Source organism: Anser anser (genome assembly GCF_964211835.1).
Source record: "Anser anser genome assembly, chromosome: 1".
NCBI lineage: Eukaryota > Metazoa > Chordata > Aves > Anseriformes > Anatidae > Anser > Anser anser.
Genome location: NC_139720.1, coordinates 168,954,344 through 168,975,479, shown reverse-complemented (window position 1 = coordinate 168,975,479; position 21,136 = coordinate 168,954,344). Strand labels below are relative to the sequence as shown.

At 40.5% G+C, this 21,136-nt stretch overlaps 1 protein-coding gene across 15 annotated transcripts in view; it reads right to left on the bottom strand.

Annotated features, from left to right (window-relative positions):
• KLF12 (KLF transcription factor 12) overlaps positions 1 to 21,136 on the bottom strand; it is a 247,046-nt gene that overhangs the window by 173,316 nt on the left and 52,594 nt on the right. For 6 of the 15 annotated variants that reach the window (XM_083826757.1, XM_083826758.1, XM_083826750.1 and 3 more), the window contains exon 2: positions 6,745 to 6,808. The exons of 7 other annotated variants lie outside the window; for them this stretch is intronic. In XM_083826757.1, the coding sequence (XP_083682883.1) occupies positions 6,745 to 6,765 (21 nt within the window). In that variant the 5' untranslated portion in view covers positions 6,766 to 6,808. Of the gene's footprint in view, positions 1 to 6,744; positions 6,809 to 10,312; positions 10,397 to 21,136 lie in introns of those variants that run through there. 2 more of the 15 variants (XM_083826759.1, XM_083826751.1) reach the window with 2 other exon arrangements.

Here is a 21,136-nt window from a genome sequence, read left to right as displayed (position 1 = left end):
ATTGTACGTCCCGTGTTTATGCTGGACAGTCCTGAGGTACTAAATACAGAGGCAGCCAGAACTGAGGACATGCTTACGTCAGAATTTCTTAACTCGATCTTCATGCTGCTTCCATCATTTTATTTTACACAGTCTTCGAGACATGTTTCAGAAACTGTAAGAGGTAACAGCACCTGTTTCTGTTTCTCCTGAGAGGCAGGGACTCTGTAGCATATCTCCTCTCCCCCTCCCAGTATGGGAACATTAACACAGCCACGTAATTCAAAGTCCCAGAAACTGCAACCAAAGTTATCTGTCTTATAAAGCAATTTGTCATTCTATTTTCCATATACATCAGTTTTTTCTAACTCTATTCTCAGCTCTGGCCAGACCTTACAAGGTTACTTTATTTTATTTTTTGGTTTTTACTCCCAAATGAATTTCAGGAAGAAATCTCAAAAAGTGAACCAATGGTTATAGGAAGACATTCATAACTGGAAAAACATGAGCTCAATGACTTACGTTAATCAAAAAAAAAAGTTAAGTAATCATAACCCAAGCCTTACAATCTACAGCTGTAAGTAATACAAATGATAGATGTCAACACATTTACTCACTAAAAATGTAAGGAGATACCTATTAACTTTCACAAGTAGTTTAACAGGCACTCTACTGCAATGAGCCTGTCAATAGGTGCTCAGTCAGACCCTTAACCACAAGCTTTCACATATATCCACAATTTACAAACAGACTCATTATTGTCAGCTAGCACTTTGTGGAGCAGTGATCTAGGCAATGACAGCAAGATCCACCTTTACTTTACACTGACATTTAGCCAAATTAACTTGCATATTAGAAATATTCCGTATTTTGCTCACATCTTGACAATTCTGGAGTAATTACTCTCCTGGAAGCTGCACTACAACGCGGAGCTTCAACCTCCCCCACATGCCATCTTACATGAACACCGCTGCCACGCTTTTTAACGCAATTCTCCATTCCTTGTGTTTAAAAAAAACATTCAATGAACAGGATTTGAATTCAACGCAGCTGAATCAGCCCACAGCTGTTCCAAGCAGAGCAGAAACCCGTGCAGCCACCAGGACACAAACCCCACACGCCACCGCTGAGCAGCTGCTGAGCTGGAGATGTTTCTCCCAGTTCTTAGCAAAGCCTCCTGGACAGCTCTGCACCAACTACTTGAAAATACAAACTTAGTTATTATATATAAAGGACCTCATTATTTACTGATTTTAAACCAAAGCTTGAGGCTTTTGCAGTAGACAAGGCTTTGACAGGGAAGGTCTAACCCACCTCTGTGCCTACTTCCATTGCCTTTCTGAAGTTTGAGGGTATGGAAAAACTACAGCTACCTTTAACCGCTACCTTTTATTCTTCTGAAATAACACTTCTGCAAATATATATTTTGTTTTGCAATATGAGTCTTAAAAACAATGGTTATGATCTTCCATGGACATCTGCCCCCAGTCCACATTGGCAGGAATGAAATAAAAGCACAAAAGCCTCAGAATTGCAATCCAGCCGGGTTTAAACAAGGTCAGGTCACAAGCCAAACACCAAATACAATTAGGACCCAACTCTGATATACTGGTTTGATGTGTATATATGTGGGCGTGCTTTGGATACCTGCCCTAAGCCAGCTGCTGAAGAGCACTGCGTAAACACATGGAAACAGTGGGGAAATGAATGGAATGGAGCCAAGAGCCAAGACCCATAAACAAGAAATAATTTAGGCTCAAAAACCAACTGCACAGCAGAAATGGGGGGGGGGGGGGGGCGGCGTAGCGGTGGGAGCAGTGCAGAACAAATTTTATGCTGTTAGTAAGGAAAGCCTAATAGCAATGCTGAGGTCCTCCCAGAAATTCATTCACTAATTTTACAACGGCAAGGGGAAAAGGAATGAGTCCAAACTAATGCAAGCGCGTGAGGCTGAAGAGGTTTGCCACAGATTTCGCCAGTGCCTTTTTTTTTCTCTCTCTCTCCTTGGAAATGCCACCAGCAGTTTTTCAGCAATCAGGATCAGTCCCAAACACGCCTCACCCTGCTCACATCTGAGTCGGGCTGGCCCAGGGCTGAAGAGGGCTGAAGACAGCACCAAGAGGCAGCCCAGTATGCAGCAGACGGCCTTTGCGAGGAACAGAAAAAAGAAAGGACATCTCTGCGTTTTACATCTTTAAGTGACTAGAAGTAAAAGCAGATCTGTGCTCTGAACACGACTGAACCCCAGACGACAAACTGCCTGCTATCTGTTGCTCCATTAAATATGTACCACTGACTGACTGTTAAGGGACAAAGCCTGACAAGTGCCACACAACAGACGAAATCAAAAGAACTTTACAGTCTTTGTGCCTTGCTGAATTTGGCCATCAGTCATTTTTAAGTGGTAATTTGTTATGCGGCTTTATCCAAGATATTTATAATCATAATGAACTGAGACAAAACACCAAACTCCAGCCTCTCTGCCTTAGAGTAATCTAAATTGAAAAGAACGTGACAGGAAGGATAGATTGATGGTCAGTGCAAGATAACTCTCTTGAGATTAATATATTTTGTCCTGTTCATGCTTCTATTTGTAATTATACTCCAAGAATCCACTGAATGATGTTAGATGTGAAAGACCACTTAAGAGCAGTCACTTCCTTTCTAGAAAAAGTGTATTTGTTTGCAATAGATAGGGAGGAGACAGCAGACAGAAAACAAACATCTCCACACGCTACCAGTACTCTGACTGCAGGCAAAAGCATAAAATCTTCTTGAAACACCCTTAAATATATCCAGTAAGAAAAATAACCGCCTTTATCACCACCGGACTCTCAAAATCACAGAAAAATGCAGGCTGGGAATCCAAGTCCAAACTCCATCCAAAACAAGGGCAGCTTCAAAGCCAGATCAGATGGCTTGGGGACTTTGCCCAGTCTGCATGGGTGCCTGCGGCTGTTCCTCCCCATGCACAGGACTTTACGTTTTCTTTTGCTGACCTTGACGAGGTTCCTGCCAGCCCATTTCTCCAGCCTGTCAGCATTGCCCTGAACGGCAGCCCTGCCCTCACCGGGTCAGCTGGGTTTCTGCAACATGGTCCTGCTCTGCACAGGAGTCAGGGAGGGTGAGGCAAGGGTAAATCGGAGGTAGGGAGACTGTTGAGATGGGTTGAGCTCTGGAGATCTCAGAAAAGGTATTTCCTTGTGTTGAATACCTCTCTTTAAATAGCTGAATCAAAGTTTGCTCCTGTTATTTTATTATTTAAAAAAAAAAAAAAATGATGACACACAGGTTATGTTCTTGACAAAGCAGTACTTCTCAGGCTTGTCACATAGACCTCTTCAAGAAAATAAGCAGTTGGCTCTTAATGCCACTGAAATCAAGACAACTCCGTGTATCGCAGACCATTTTCTGAGCACGGCATTATATAATTTAGAACATCATTCAGCCTGATCAAAGGAACTGCCCAGCAGTATTTCTGCAGGCTGTCCTTGAAACCACAGTGTGAGAGGGAGACTGCACCCAAGACCACTCATTGCAAAGGCAGGTCTGTGTTATACTTAATCTGAGCAATTTCTTCTCCCCGGTCCTTAAATTTAGCTCTCCAACCTCCTTTCAATCCTGCCTACTCCCTTTTGGCCTAAGGCCTTAATCTTTATGTTGCCCAGGCATTTTTCAGCTATAGTTCTTTCCTGTCAGTTACCCATTTCCTTATCAGCTTCTACACTGGGCTCTCATCTTCATGAATTCGCATGCAATCACTGCAGACTGAAAAATATAAACCTTAAATGTCATATTCAACGAAGCAATGAACCTCCGGATTCAGTAGCTGTTACAGACAGCACAGAACCATTGTAAACTGCGTGCATCCAATATACGTGTATTTATTTATCATATTTCTTATTTTTTCTGGGAAAGATTCATCTGACTTCACTTTACGAAACAGAAAATTTTATATTTCCTCCAACAGTTGCATGTATGATTAGATGTCAGTTGTTTATATAAAACCGCTTTTACATGCATTACGATATGGTTTGAGGCAGACCAACAAAGAGATTAAATATATTGATATAGTTTATAGATGATGCAATCCAAGCCCTCTTTACACTACCAACGATATACCAACATACTCCTATTATTAACGGAAAAAAATTGGCTTTCAAAACTTGGTTATCTAAACAGCATACTCTTAGCTCTACTGTAAAGTGAAAGACTGAGGCAGGGTGCTGGGTGAAATTCAACCTCTTTCCTACTGGAGCCAGAACTTTATCAACTGATCTTAAAAGTGACCACAGAGAATCCCCTTCTACCTCTGTTGCTTAAGTTTTCTGAAATCAGTCTTCCCAGAAAAGAATTTTTTAGTCTCAGACTTTGAATTCCTGAAATTGTTCAGCTATATGATTTAGACGTGGTACTTTCCTAATCTAAAAGATTAACAGCTGGATTCAGAGCTCTACATTTGCAAAGACTGCCAAACAGAAAACACATAATGAAATAATTCAGTATCTCCTCCCTTATCTGCACAGCTTCCCCATGATTATTAAGGGATGTCATCAGAGGGACATGAAAGTAGAACTATGGCTTGAAAAGAAAGAGGTCATCCTATTCTGTTTTTCTTTCTTTCTGCCATCACTCTGCATTGAGCCAAAAAAACAAAAGCAGAAAAAAGATGAGAGATACAGAGATAGGCATGCTACATTTCTCACACAACTACAGTTCTTTCCAATAAACTCGGGGAAAGGCCATATGAAGTCTAGGAGTCTTAAATTTGTCTGATCTGAAAGCCCTCTCTGCACATTCTGCTTGCAATGGCCTGTCTCATGGATCTGACAAAACTTGGAGGTTTTCTGTCCTGGTGCCACTTCCCAGGCCAAACATCTAGCATGGCCCTCTAGTCCGACAAAGTTTCTCCTCTAACAATTCTACACAAACACGATTATGCTATGGTAGTGTCGCTCTGTGCTGTTTTCTGGACAGTGTGAGGAGCCCACTGCAACACACTGATACCACCTGCATATTATCTCTGGGTAAGCGGGTCTTTGTGCTCTCTCATAAACTTTCTGCCAGTAAAGCATTGTCATCACACACACACGCCAGTTCATATATACAGAATTTTGTCACTGTCATTCCGGAAGATGCGAGCAAGGTTTCATTGGTATTAGTTTTTCACACTGCTATTTATAGGCAAGAGGTCTGAGCGGGGAAGTGTTTGCTCCCCCATGATATAAGCCCATCCCAAGCTGTCACACGTTGGTGTGGACAGCAGTTGTGGGCTTGTCAGCAATAAAATCAAAGAGAAATTCCTTAATACTCTGCATGCTGGCTTCAGCAGGCAACAACTGCTGGTTCGTATCTGGGAATACCGCTCCCTGATCCGGGAAAGGAATTGTGGACATTACTACTGAGCTATTAATACCACTTATCTCTATTAAGGTTCAAATTTGCCTTCTGAAGGTTGGAGGCTTTTAGGAACCTGTGGTATATAAAGCAGATGTTCTATAGATGCCTCTAAACTAAACATCATTTCAATGGCTGTTATTTCAGGAGACTGGATTCGAGGGCACAGATGCTTCCCTCAAGCCTTGTGCTGCTTGTAAATCCTTAGGTAGTTAGGATCAGCGCATCTTCTACCTGTTGCAAACACTAAAAAGGCTAATCCAGGAATTAAACTCTTCCTTACTGTGTCAGTTGTTGATAAAATGCAAAACCTCTGAGCCACTCAAGCATTAATATAACCAAACTACCATTGAGATAAAAGAGAATCTCAGCCCTGCTAAAGTATTTTGCTCAGATAAATAGAGGAATGGAGTTAAATTTCTGGTATTCAACTGACACACACTGCACTTTTGGAAAACTTTAGTTGCTCTTTCTTTCATTGTTCCTACCCCAATCAAGATTCAGAGGATGAAGAAAGCTTTCTGGGAAAGAGGTTTTCCACTGTAACATATCCTTCCTCGACCAATACGGTTTCCAGAATGCCTTGCTTAATTGAGTCGCTGCACTGCATCCCACCATACTGCCATTGCAATTCATTCAGTCTGGTGCAAACCCACAGGCACTGCTTCGTTTAAACATCCTTGGCAGGCACTGGTTAACATAGCATCCCAGCCAAAGTCTACAGTTCACAGTCACCAACAAGTCTGATTGACGGACGTCAAGGCCTACTGAATTTTATCACCTTCTAAAACATAAAGTCAGCAAAGCACAGGGGTCCACTAACACTTTTTCCTCTCTACCTAGCACAGAAAACACATGCTGTAAGACAGGTATCTCTGCATGATTAGAAAACAAAGCACCAAGATACCTACACATTAAGGTATCATATCCTGTTTATTAAGCCACATTTGTCAACATTTCATCTGAGTGCTACTCAACAACGTATTAATCTTCATAGCTGGTAGCTGCAAAGACAATGCCCATCTCATTCTCCTTTCATCCTTGCACAGAATAGCGCACCCCACTGTGTGTCAGTCCATTCAGACACTTGACTTCCAGGGCATTACCCATTTCTTTAATGTACTACTAGGTTTTCCTTTGAACGTTCAGGTCTGTAATTTTTTGTTTTCTTTTGCCTTTGTTTTTTTAAAGTCAGAAACTGTTGTGTAAAGTTACAGTTGTGTCAAGCTAAAGTATTCCCCTGCCTGAGAGACAGTATGGCATGTGGGACTCGGGTTATTTCATCTATAATGTTTTGTAATACAATGCAAATTTTTTATAATAGCAGTAATAGGTATAATGCACATGGTTGTAAAAATGTCAACCAACTTTTATGGCTTTCCTCTTCATATGAATATTCAGTCATCCATTCATCCCTTAATCCACTTCAATCCTGAAAAGAAAAAATGGAGTAATTCAGTATTTGTGAGATAATTGAAAAACTGTGTTTAATTGATGTATTTTCTTAGGTGTTTATTAATTTCTCAAATATTATTTTATATGTAAATAAAAATGTAACAACAGATGTCTGTTCCACAGTGAAACTCAGGTTAGGAGATCAGTAAGTTTATAAGCATTTTATAAAACTGGATGATTATGACACATATATATTATAGAGCTTTTTATTTCCTGTTAATGAATGATTTTACTTAATGTTTGAAGTGTCTTTCATTTCTAAGCTGACACTTAAGTGTACCAAGTCCCAGCTGCTTTAATTAGTCTTCAGGGCCCATTATATATCAGTATCATACATTTGTAGAGGTAAACTTTCTAGCAGTTACCTACTGTGAATCTTCTTTATTGGCATTTCCAAATGCTTTCCCAGAAATACTATGTGAGGTCTGGGCAATAACACATTAAAAGGCAAATACATTTATTAGTGAACTCAGTCATTACAATAATTATTTCCTGTGGCTGGAGAAGATCATTAGAAAATGTGAATACATATGAATACATCATTATTTTAGCTATGATTCCAAGTGAATATATAAAATAAAATGTATATAGATAATTAAATACTATACTGAACTTTTGGGACGCTTCTTCAGATTTAAGAAAATACACAAATCCAGTAGTCTAACTTTTTTAAAACCTTGGGAAAAAAAAAGCTTCAGATGTCCAAAATTTAAATAGTCCCACAATGGACAATAGTCCACAATGTGTCCCAAACCTCTTGCCAGAATATGTGCATATATCTGGAAGCAAATGCTACTTACATATGTCTCTCTTAATAATGTAAATGGTGTGAAGTCAAGAATCTATATCTGCTGTCAGAGTTACTATAAACAATCTGCTGTTATTTTTATATCATTTAAAATAAGGTCATCTTTCACATAGCAATGGAGCATCACCTGCCTGTGGAGCATCACACAACCCAGTATTTTGTTAGTGCTGTATAACATGGCTAATGGGTTTCAAAAAGCTAAGCAAACTTTTACACTGAAAACAAGACAAGAATCTCCCTTAAAGATGTAAAATTACTAAGTACTCATATACTGCGCTACTATTGTACTGACTGAATTTTATGCACTTATATTTTTATTAACATTAATACTGTCTTAGAAATAAAATTAAGTTCTAGACAGTCATATGAATCATAAAAGGTTGCAAATTCACCATAAACATTGACCTCATTAAATATAATTAAATACTGCAGCCTTAGAGTGTGCTAACTACTGTAGACCATTTGCTCCATCTCTTATGCATCTTGTAAACTGTCTTCTTTTTTATTGCTGTTGCTTCTCCCTTGACATTATTTGGATTCCTTCAAAAATTTCCATTTCGTGAAACAGATTTTATTTGGCTTGCTGAGCCAACAAGCTTTGGGCCGCAGCTTCTTTTTGCACACTGGAAGAATCTCCTTTGAGTTTCTAGCAGCTATTTCTCTGTCCGATGTCCAAAAATGGGACAAGTAGACCAGTTTTTCTTTATCCTGGACTTGCACAATGTGGTTATCTAACTTGAAGAAGAACTGATTTAGTCATCGAGTTCTTGTACATTAAATGTGATGTATTCAAAACCTTTGTGGGGTCTCTGTCAGGAAGACAGCGTGACCTGTAATTGTTTCCAGTTCTACATGTTGTCTCATTATTACTTCTTCTTAAATACACACAGACATACACACACTCCTACAATGCAACTTAGCTTCACGTCACACATGAATGCTAGAAGTCTTATTAGGTTACTGTGCTATGGTAATGGAGAAAACATCGATAAGCATTTCAAAACTGCTGAACTGCAGTTATCTAACTAATCATAGCCACAACTGTGTTTGCATTATTAAATCACATACAATGGCCCTCCTCATGAAGAACCTACTTCTTTAGCAATGACAAATAATTGGCTTTGCTTATTCATTCTCTTCAGGTTTGCACAATTTACCAAGCACTGAATTGCCCGTTTCCTTCCACACCCTGCGTCACCGTGGTCTCCCTGCCTCGTGTACTCCAGGCTCGTGGCAAGGTTTCTCTTTGTCCTCGTCTTTGCTAAGCGCAAGCAGTGCACAAGGTGCTCTGACAGCGCCCACCATGCCACAGCCCTGCCCCACCCCAGTACACGCGGTCAGGGTGTGGGACAGGAATCAGCCTCCTAGCTCTGAGACCGCCTGCAAGGCTGACAAAGAGCGTGGATGGTGACAGGGAACGCACATCAGCCACAAATTCCACACATTCAGGTCAAAGACCTCTTAATCGCGACTTCTTTAGGCTGTTTTGGGGGTGAAAACAGAAGAGGTAACCATCCATCTGAAGACGTCTGCTCAACTGGCAACTCCACAATTCTGAGGCCTCATTTTCAGAAGTACTGGAAAACTTCGGCTTCAGATGAAGTGACTTTGAAATCTACGTGAAAAATAGGGCCGTCTGTCCTTGCAAATCTAATGCATCGATTCTGCCACGTGTCATCACTGTGAAATGTGCGCTGGACTTTGTTTTTTAGCTGTTTACTGTGAAATCGCAGTTTCTCCTATCGGAAATAAGAAAACTGGTATGAAAGCCTAGAGAGACACACATCTAGCATTTGTAGAAAATGTTGTTTGTTTTTATACCAAACGAAAATCTACCACATGACACAACTGCACGGTATTTTTAATTCAAAAACCTTTATGCCAAAAGGGTTAAGTAACCATAGAGCAAAGCACACAAGAAACCATCGGCTTCAACCAAAAGAAAGAAATTTAAGTTGTGAACACTCTTATGTCCACTTCCAGCCAAAAGCTAACCATCTTCTTCAGACTCAGAGTTCATAAGGCTAACCAATACCACCAAAGATCAGATTCCTTCTTCTATAGCAAAAGAAAACCAAACAGAAATTAAAACACACAGTCCAGCCTGGAAACATTTCTTCGTCAGAATAAATCCACTTGTAGTCCCACCCTGGCCGACATCCCCACCAACTGGCGGAGCGGAGCAGGAGTAACAGACACATTACTGTAAGTAAGGAGCATGGAAAGCGCTTCAGGACAATCATGCTGTACGTATTTCCAGACAGAGGCTACCCTGTGTGTAGAGATGCCTTTGTATCTAGAAGCAGACCATTTTCAAACACAAAAACATGCCAATTCATTAAAACACAAGTTCAAACAAATATCACTTTCATCATCTCTTTTATATACTACTAATTTTTATGTAAATTCCCATTAATACAGGTACAAAGTATTCCTCACATCATACTCCCCCCTCCTCTTGTTTGGGCAGATATGGTAACATACACATGGAAAAGATCAACTAAGTCACAAAGTCAAGTAATTTGCTGAATCGGGGTTTAGTAACTTTTCTCTCTATGAAGCAAATCCCATATTTGGGTATAACTATACCTCTGAATCACTTTCTTGCACCATTTATTTTACTTTGAAAACATATGCACTTTTCTTCTTGAAAGCCCTCAAATCTGCACTTACACTTCTGTAATCCCTTCCATAGGCCTTGAGTCACATCCAACTTCCTGAAGACAAGGCACGGCTTCTTCCAAACTCACCAAGGCCACCCTAAACACCAGATAAGGCAGAATAATTGAAAGCACAGTCTCAGCAGCGTACAGAGACCAAAGAGCACTGGTTATCATCAACGCAGCGTTGGGGATGGGTACGTGTACATTAATAGTAACCACATACTTGCCTTTTTTTCCCTACACTTTTGGTTCTTGCAGGGAAATTCATAATCTCCATAAACCAGATATTCTGCAGAAGCTTAAATAATATATACTACATACATATATGTAAAAAACAGCTACAGATTTTCAACTGTTCTTTACATTCAGAACCAATAAGGGACAGGAGAGGCTAAAATTCAGCACAGCACTGCACTCTATCAGCATACCCTAAAATCTACCTACCTCGCACTTCGAGTGCCTACATTTCTTTCCTTGGATCTAGCCCCAAAGATCTTCATAAACTAGATTCTGTACCACCGTAACTTCAGCTAGGCAAAATACTTTGCCACCAAGCTTTCTGCAGAAAAGTTAAACAACTTTAAACTGCAACGTGTGTCAATGTCCCACCAGCCGTCATCACAAGCCGCAAGATGAGCCAGATAATACAGCTTCAAATGCATTCAGTTTAGGATAAATGTAACTGGTGCATACTTTATTGACCTCACAGGAGGAGAGCACTTTCTATACATTTTGTCACTAACTACCTAACTGTGATCGCAAAGTTTATTTTGTTCTCAGCTCAAGTTTTTGCTAGTCTTTGATAGTAATTTCTTTTGAAATGAGGCAAGCGGAGTTACTTGCTCTAAGACCACCACCACCCCCAGCATCTTACTCTGACGTGGAGCCATGACAAAAATATCTTAAGCTGCTCAAAATATTTCTGAAAATTAACTTAAAGCTTGAATTTCTGGTTTTTGCTGGTATTTTAATACAAGTAAAGAGAAGCAGGAGGCAGCAAGTGGGATGCTTGTTGCTAGGTGATACCTAGGCTCTCCTGAACTCCTACAGACTGAAGTATTTATCCAGACTCCCACAACGAATGACATCCAGCGCAGAGAAAGAAGAGACACATGCGCTGACTGAAATACATCCTGATTCAAGGAAAGAAGCAGCCGCTCTGCCACCAACTCAGTCCCTGGGGTACAGCAAGGCGAGGATGCTTCAGGAGGCTAGGGGGAGGCTGACGCAGCTCCTCCTCAGCATCTACCTGACAAGCTGGAGCCTCGCAGGGCCCATGGGGAGGCATCTCCAAAGTCAGCCTTTCCTTTTACAACAAACCAGACCTATCTTGGCACCACAAGGGGCTTGGCAGCATGAGAAACTGTCCCCTTCACCCATCTGACTGTGAAGCTGTTGTTGTTTGTTAAATCGCAGTATTGCAGCAACAGGTTTGCACTGCAGTGGGCCAGATGTGGATGAATGATTCATGAAGGGAACGTACAACCTTTGCGAGAAGCCTGCGTGCCATGCGTCTCCTCCTCCTCCCTTTGAAAGGTTTATTCAGTGACTAAACTTTCAAGCAGTGCTTACACAGTCTTTCAGCAGAGAATTAGAGGAATAAACATTATTCTTTACAGGGTCTTATATTTGACATTAATGAATTATTTAGAATTACACAGCTTCAAGGATAAGTCCCAGACCTTCTGGGATGAACAGACGAATTTCATTCTCCCTACAACTCAAGGACACAGCTTGACAAAAATCATATGTAGAAATCCAGTAGATTTCTGGTGATGCAATTTTAGAGAATCGTTACTCTGAGAAAGAGGATATCTTTCAGTAACAAAAAAACCTGCGACTGTATGAACGTACACAAAGAATTCTGGCATGGCAAATGAAATTAGAAACTTGCAAAGGTAAAAAAGATTTAGCAGTTAAAATCTGTAAAACTAGTGGAGCACTCAAATGCCTGGATTTAGGTAATATTTACTGGTCAACCCAGAAGAGGGCTGTAAACTGGAGGGAGCAGAGAAAAATGGAGCAAAATAATGCAACTCCCTTGAATTTTTATTCTAGAAGCAGTGGTTACCCTCAGCACTTTCAGCTGATGGAATGGGTAGCTCTGAAATCTTGATATTCCCTTCACAGCTCTAGCTTAAGTAGAGTGACATTGGTTTTTGTTAGATCTAAATAAAATAAAGTTTTGATAAACACAGTCACACATCACTTCGGACAGCTTTGCTGACATAAGGAAATGTTTGTGTTACACGGTATACGCATTCTGCACAAGGTCTCTTAGATCACCATCTACCCTCGCACACAGTTCAAACTCCACATTAGAGTTAAAATTCTGTTTACCAGCCTGCACACACAAAGTAAAAGGACTTAGTAGGCCTGCTCTTATTACAAGCATTACTTGCAATTCCTATATATACATGCATATACACACATTTACAGGAATATAAATATATAAAACGTGCACACAGCCACAGAATCCTGATGAATTAAGAAGTTATTGCTTTGTAAATAGTTGTCTTAAAGAACCTGCAGAAAGCATAATTTCTAGTTTATCATCAAAACAAGACAGGAGTTTTTAGTTGAACTCTGAAACGCAGCTACACTTCTGAACCCGCACAGAATTGGAACTAAGAAAAGTCATTTTATTCCCTTATTTTCAGACTTTCTTCAATAAAACTGTATATATTATTCTCAAAATGGTAATGCCTCTCCGAGATTTCTATTCCATAAGAGCTTATGATCATCTGAAAGTAATTGTAAAATGGTAATATTAAAACAATTGTTACTTTAATTTCAGGTTGAAATCATACACATTGTGTTTCTGCATTTTATTTGCACTTCAAATAAAACAAACATAATTAAGTTAATTAAAAATAAAGTCAGAGTGTGACATTGAAAATGGAAGTACCCTCAGGAAACCTGTTCATGCCCCACATAGGATGCCAGGAAAATGATGTCCTTACCATCGTGGTGGGGAAAAGGATAAAGACAGACAACAGACTCCTAAATGAAGTGCCTGGATTGACTATAGAGATTGCACGGAAAAATATTTAATTGCTTGGACAGGTTTCACATTATTATTTCTTCCTGTTAATAAGGACTAGCATTACCAAATGTTATCACCCACCCCACCTCTTCTGGTTTAATATCTTTACTGAAACAGGTTTATGCTCAGCCCAGAATCAAGCTGGTTCTACTTGTGGTACAGGCAGTAGTACTTACATCCTCTTTTCAAAGTTGCAAGATAATCTTCATTTATGTCCTAACCCACTTAAAAATAAAACAGGGTTTTTCCTTATTTCCCACTGAGAGGCTGCTGAATCCCAGAGACCGTTAGAAGAACAAACAATCCTTGTGCTTTACATGGTTATAAATGAAATAACCAAAGCTTAAGGGTGAGGTCACCAGTTTCCTTAGGACACCCAGCAAAGCAGCGGTTTCTGTGCAGACTGTGCATCTGACATTTCTCGTGGTGACAGCCATCGCCCAATGACCCGAACAAAAGGGGGGTGGCTGAACATATAAGGCCACTTGCTGCAAGTCTAAAGGAACAAGCACAACCTTGCTGCCGTCTTGTGCCAAAATCTGCTCTCCAACAACCCAGAGGTAGCGAGCAGCCTGCAATTTGGTGACGGAGCACATGTAGTCAAGATGTAACAAAGTCTGAAAAATGTTAATCTTGTGTCAGGATGGCAAATATTACATTTATGTGCCTCAAAGCTTATTAGGAAGTCTTTTCATAATTGCTTTCAGAGGGAACAGTAGGACAATGGAAAAATCATGGTAAGAAGAAAAAAATTGAACACTGTGTGAATACATGTAATATATGTAATATAATATATATGTAGCAGCTTACATAAAACCTGGCAAGTCTTTTTCTTTCATGCTGTGCAAGAGGTTGTAAAAAAGTTAAAGACCGGCACTAACCATCATCGCAGCGCGCATGAAATACTGCACGGCTTTCCCCTAACCACAGTGTCAAGCGCACTCTGCCAACTTTAATAGCAAAACCGCTCAGAGAATAAGCAACAACAGGAGAAGCTGTACCAATTAAATTTGTTTTTAAAAAGGGAACAAAATCATTCCCACGAGCAACGGAGGTGGCTACACAAGTTCTGATACACACCAAAGAAGCCCAACCACCCTCATTTCCAGGCTCAGAGTTATGCTTTCAAGAAAAAAGGAAGTCCGCAGCTTATAGATTGGGTAGCTGTGCTTAGCTCCTACTCCTGCCTTCACTCCACCCCCAACAAAATTCATCATTGCTTCTGTTACAATTTGGGCCCTTTTCTTTGTTTTCAGTTAGAAACGTACCAACAAGATGTTTTTATTCATGAAAAGAGCATGATAGTTACACCCATGAAGGTGTAGGTCCGTACTGAGACTCTAAACCTGGCACAGCGTGTGATAGTGATGCCATTAATCAATTTAACGAATCTGTTTGTCTGGCATGATACAGAAGTGGCTGATGAGTGTCTATTTTAATAGGAATGTACGCTCTCTAAAATTGATCAATTGACCAGTAGTGTTTTCATTAATCATTTTTAATGTCTTTTCTCCTAACATGGCCTTTCTTGAAAGTGCAGACTAGCATTATTACTAATAATTATGCCTCAGGATATGGTAGGCAAAAAGCTCAGAAAAGGGAGAAATCCACATCCGAGTATACAATGTTCTTCTCCGGCAATAACCAGCTTGAAACAGCTCCACTAGCAGATTCAGCAGTTACACATCTTTTAATAATAATTTGAATTCCAGGGTAAGTCACTGAACCACACTCGTCCTCTTGATGTCTTTGGGTTGAGTGAGAAGAGTAAAATTGATCCCAACACGATTCCTTGAGAATTTCCACTAGAAAATCTCTATCCCAACAGTTCAACCTTTGTAATGCACTGCAGAGCTCAGTGCAAGCTATGATTAACCTCACAAAGAGGTGAATCTGTTACAAGACTTGACCTACATGTTACATACCAGACCATACATTTCATTGGCCCTTATTTTCTCCTCTTATTCTAACAGCTTGCATATTTTTGTCAGGAAACACAGTTGTTCTGTTTATTTTTCTGTCTCTTTTTAAATAGAAATGTATTTGTTCTTCTACAAAATACTTCCACCATCAAAAAGACAAATTCTGGGGAGTTGGGTAGACTCTGGGGAATAATCCAACGAAATTCATCCAGTACTACAGGGAGAAGCTGTGCTGTACATCTGACTACATATTTAAGTGCAAAAACCACAAGTGGCCTGACTTCCAAAGGTAATTTCTACTTTCCAGCCTCCTGCTGAGATCACTAAAGGAGTCTGCAGGACTTACCATCTGCATGCTAAGAGTCACTTCATTCTGCAGACCAACACGTACCAACCACCCCCTTATCTGTGGCTCAACAATTGCACATGTTCACAGCTGAGAAACCACAGCCTGACGATTAACCTTAGTGAATAAAGTTCCTGCCAGTTGGTGGGGTCATCTCACCTACCTACAGGCATCTACACCAGCACTCGCTGCCCTTCACGCCCCCAGAGCTACAGGAAAGAAATAAGTGGTGCTAGGGCCTAAGTCACCGTTCTGTAACACTGCACTCATTCCTGCAATCAATCCTAACTGCAAAGTGTTTTAAATAAAATGGTACCTGGTTGTCTGCAGAGTGTTAGGTAGTGAAAACTTTGGTCATTTAAAGAAGCCTTGGGTTCCTTTAGTCTCCTGATCAACAGCTCTGATTTTTAAGACTTTAAGACTTATTTTTAGCGGAGCCAGGCAGACTAGGAAAGGCATGCCATTTTTAAAAGAGCCTGCAAAAAAAAGGAAATAAAAAAAAAAAAGGAAATAAAAAAAAAAGGAAATTAAAAAAAAAAATCAAGCCTGAGATGGTTAACTGCTACTGTCATGCAGGAATCAGCAACACCGCCCATGCTAAACTTCCTGCATACCAAGCTGATACATAAAAGTTAATAGAAGTACACTGCTCATCAATTACATGAACAAAACCATAAAAAAAAATACAAAATCAGAAACTAACAGTGTAAGGACGTTGTATTGTTTGCTTTATTAAACTAGTCTGGCAAGTGCTCCAAAGAAACAATCCTGTATTATATAGAGGAGAATACAGCTTTAAAAACCAAGGGTTTTCATCCTGTACTTAGTGGAGCTGGGTCAGACTGGCTGTTCCTGTACCCTTGGTCACCCGAGTGAATCAATCCCAATTTACACTCCCGTCACTCTCATTACAAGCTAGCAAGTGAGCTCACCGCACCATATTATCTTACAGGACAGAGGATGCAACTAATAACAACTTAGTATCACCAGTATCATTTAATAATAATACAAGACAAATATACTAGAGGAGGTCACCACTGATTTTTTTATTTTTACTTTTTCAGTATTCTGGGTATAACAGAAAACATCACAGACATGACATTATGGACACTGTTCCACTTGAAACGTGTCTCTGTAAGTGCCATAGACTTCTGTCAAAATCATCTGAAACAATTTCTGGTCAACCACCGCAATCTGTAACCAGTACAAACCATCCTTACAAAGAAGAAACATGAATGACTAAGATCTACATTTGCCAGTTCTCTGAGGCTCAAGATCAGTAATTTCCCGACAATCAAAGCTTTTGTTTTTATATCAGTTCCCTTTGATTACTTTTTGATTTGCAGGGAACCCCTGATGCAGTACATTACTTCAACTGCTTAACAAAGTGGTTGAACTAACTGGCGGCAGCAGCAATGTGCTAGCTGAAGATACACACCTGGGGCTAAACCCATTCTTGGTTAAATTCCAGGACTACACCTACCTGATGTCTTGAAATTATGAAATTATTTAAAATATATTACCTATTGAAAAATATTTTGTAATTTAATTAAGTAAGAGAAAGCAACTACGGCTCTTGCAGTTAGAACTACACTGATTTCAAGTTGTTACTCCTTGCCTACAGCGTCACAGAGCTGGATCACCCAGCCTTTTCTCTTCACTACTCCCTTCATTATGCCAGTTCTTCGTCTGGCATTACTCACTGCAGAAACGCTGTGGCTGTCCAGACCTCAAGCCTCAAGTTTCCCCCCATCGCTCTCAGGTTCAGGGTCCCCATGGCCACCTTTGAGACTCCACCACCATCAGATGCTGCTCCCACTTGACACACTGACCCAGGAAGCAAAATCCTCCCAATCTCAGCTGCTGGGTTTCCCTTTCCACCCTGCCACTGCCAGGGCGGGCTTCTGGCACCTGAGGCACCCAGGGCACCAGGGACACCTGAGGCATCAGGGACAGGAGGAACTTCTTCACTCAGCGGGTGGTGAGGCACTGGAACAGGTTGCCCAGAGAAGCTGTGGATGCCCCATCCCTGGAGGTGCTCAAGACCAGGTTAGATGAGGCCCTGGGCGACCTGATATAGTGGGTGGCATCCCTGCCTATGGCAGGGGGTTGGAACTAGATGGTCTTTGAGGTCCCTTCCAACCCAAACCATTCTGTGACTCTGTCATTTTACAATTTTATGACACCTGAGGTACCCAGGGCACCCGGGACACCTGAGGCCTAGGCTCCACAGCACCATCCCCTGAATGCGGCCGGGTGCCGTTGCCAACAAGTGGCACCCCCAGCCCCAAATTTTGGGGCTCCAGGCCTGGTAACTAGACTACCCTGAGATCACTCCAGGGATAGAAGAGTCTTCCAACACAGTGCACCACCATCAGTGGTTTCAAAATAATGTAAAATTATAATCTCGGTTATCCTCTTCCCTGAATTTCTGTCATTTGTGGACTGCTTATTCACTGGTGTTATTCCATCAACAAGCTGCTCAGTTTCACTGAGACTGGTATTAGCAGTACAGGTGGCTGTTGCTAGCTATTCCTGTAATACCAAAACAGAACCTGTCCCACACAGTGTGCTACTGAAAAGGTGTTGTTACCAAAAGACTAAGTAATTGTAAAGACATCAATACAAGAGCAAACTTCAGTGGCTAACACCACATACAACCAAAGTACTAATAGCAATCCAGAGGCAAACAACAAATACAGCTGTACGTTGCAATATTAAGACATTCTGAAAACGTAGTTTTATTAAAAGCAGAAGTAGATGCATTATTCTTTATAATAAAGATAAGGAATATTGAAAATAACTAACACTTCCACAAGTGGCAAATGTCATCGTTCCAATGATAGCCCCTACAGAGTTGCAACCTGTTATCACAATTAAGATTCTGTTAAAATGCCCATTAAAATTATCTATTTTTAATTAACTGAAATTTAGTCTAATATGAAACAGGTTATAAGTTGCTGGGTTTATAAGACAATGAATTACCGATTAGAAAACAAAACAAATGTTTGTCTCTTGAGGGGGAAGGAGGAAATCAAACCTATTTTAACGGGAGAAAGTAATATAAGTCAATAAAAAAAATAATAAATTTTACTTACATAAACCACATTCTGCAGATAATAAAAAGCAAACCACTGAAAATAAAACCCCCAGCAGTGCACATTTACAGTTAAAAAATAAAAAATCAGTGTTATGGCTCTGAAGTTCACACTGGAAAGAAAGCAGAAGTTCAAATACCTTGGTACGGCGTGAGGCTATTTTTTCTACATCCCTCAAGAGTTAGCTGCAAAAAGAGTTTGCGTGTGGATGTATGCACAAACCCCCGAAGAGAAGGCGTACCAAAGGGCCAAAATGCAAAGTGTTCCCACCAGAGCTGTATTCGGCACAAGCCCATGATCACCTTTCTGCAACCTACTGGGACTTGGTACCCAGCTTGGGGCTTGCAGCTGGGGAGGGCAAACAAGGTAAGGTTTCTTGCATTTAAGGTCACTTTCACCAGCTGAATCATTTCTATGCTTTGTCCCAAGGATGCATTACTACCAGATTATATTGCATTTCCAGCCTCATTTTCTAATCTAGCGCACAGAGGAAGCCCACTTTTCCCTTATCAGCTGACCAAGTGACAATAACACAAGGTGGGCCCAGTGATTCACCTGCCCGCCTACTTTCATCTCACACTGGTCCCAGTGGGCACACTAAACGGCAAGTGTCAGGCAGGACGGAAATCTTGGCAGTTCCCTGATCTTTAGGGTATCAAATATGGTAAGTCATCCTCTCGTATGGAAGATCTCCTGGGCCCAGGCCAGTGGTTTAAAGGGCTTTGACACATTGAGAAGGATTACAACAACTGGCGCCGTTTCATAATGAAAAAGCAGCGAGGTCTGGCTTCGTAACAACTAAATACACTAAAAATCCACAAGCTTAACTGGAAACATATTAACCTGCAGTATATAAGCAAATAGAAAATACTCTCTTTTTCAACACACACTCAAGGACATGATTTCTTATTTTTCCTGTATTCTTCTTATCAGGGTTTGAAAAAAGCCCACGAAGAAGTATCCCATTGACCGGGTTGTGAAGAAGTGTATTACACAAATGCAGAAGCACTCTATTAATATCCTCAGGTGACGTTCACAAATATTGGGCTACTTCTCTGCTTATGCCTTCAAAATGAACAAACTTCTCAAAGGATGTACCAGGGAAGTAGAAACTTCACAGAAGCAGCTCTTCAGAAGCCCCCTGAAGACCAGCACACTAATGATGACAACAGCAGTGCCAGGTTTGTCGTCCCCTTCCCCCTCCTCCCCTCCCACCCCCAAAACTGGACCAAAACAAAATATTTCCATAAGAGTGAGTGGCATTAACACTGAATTAAACTAATACCAAGCTAAGTTTCAAGCAGACGATAAACACTGTCTTGAGCTTAAGATAAGACTACCCTGGAGGCGAGACGCAGCAGACTGAGGAGTCTATAGCTCTAGTTCACAGAGCTATTCCCGAACTGGAAGAATTTAGCAGAAGGGGGGGTGATGGAGCCAGCCCTCCTCCTCCACTCCTGTTAAGTATGTGTCAAAGCACGATCTTTATCACCTGGCACCCCTCTGATTTCAAAGCTTCATTTTCTCTGTTGCCACCTAAAGAGCCATCAAGAGAGAAATCACAGAAATTCTAAAAACTTGTCTGGAACAAACCTCAAGAGACCAGCTAGTCTATTCCTGTCAATTCACACCACTGTGATTACCTCAAAATCATTATAGCCTCATTATATCCGTTATATAAAAGCTTCAAGAACAAAATCACTGGACCTGCAAAAAGAACTGCTTGTAGCATCAAGATTCATCCTGACTCAGACTAAAGACAAAACATCTGCTTTAACTTACAGCCACGACCAGAAACAGAGCAAAAATAGTCTGTGTATGTGGGCTGGGAGTTTGTCAAGAGCTCTGATATTTACTCCAATAGTTCCCATAGACATCTATCTATAATGTAAACATTTTTTGGATGAAAATTAGGGTTCGACTCCACACGCTATTAATTCCAATAAATTATATGCCTTTTAGGGATGTTTTGCAGATTATATCCCACAGATGATGTCTGCAAAGTGTTTTAAAGACAAAAAGCAACATGTATTATTACTACAAAGTTTTGGCTGTCAGGAAGAGGGAACTAAGAAAAATACATTTTCATTCTTCTATACTATATTAAACAATACACTAGTATTTCAAATGCATATATATATATATACACACATACACACACATGCAATCAGTCCTCCAATTTCTCAAAACTTATTTTGAATTCAAGCTTTATGACATATAAAAAACAATGACAAGTGGCAAAAGATGGTTCCTTTATGCAGACATCCGTGTTCCCCTGGCTAAATCTATTTTCTGAAAGAGGCAAGTCTGCTGCTAATCCGGGGAAGATGAAGTTTCTGTGTACTGTTTGAACTCTGTAATACTGGCACATCTAGGTCATTACAAAGGTCCTTGGAGTTGATGATCTAATTGGTTGTGATCC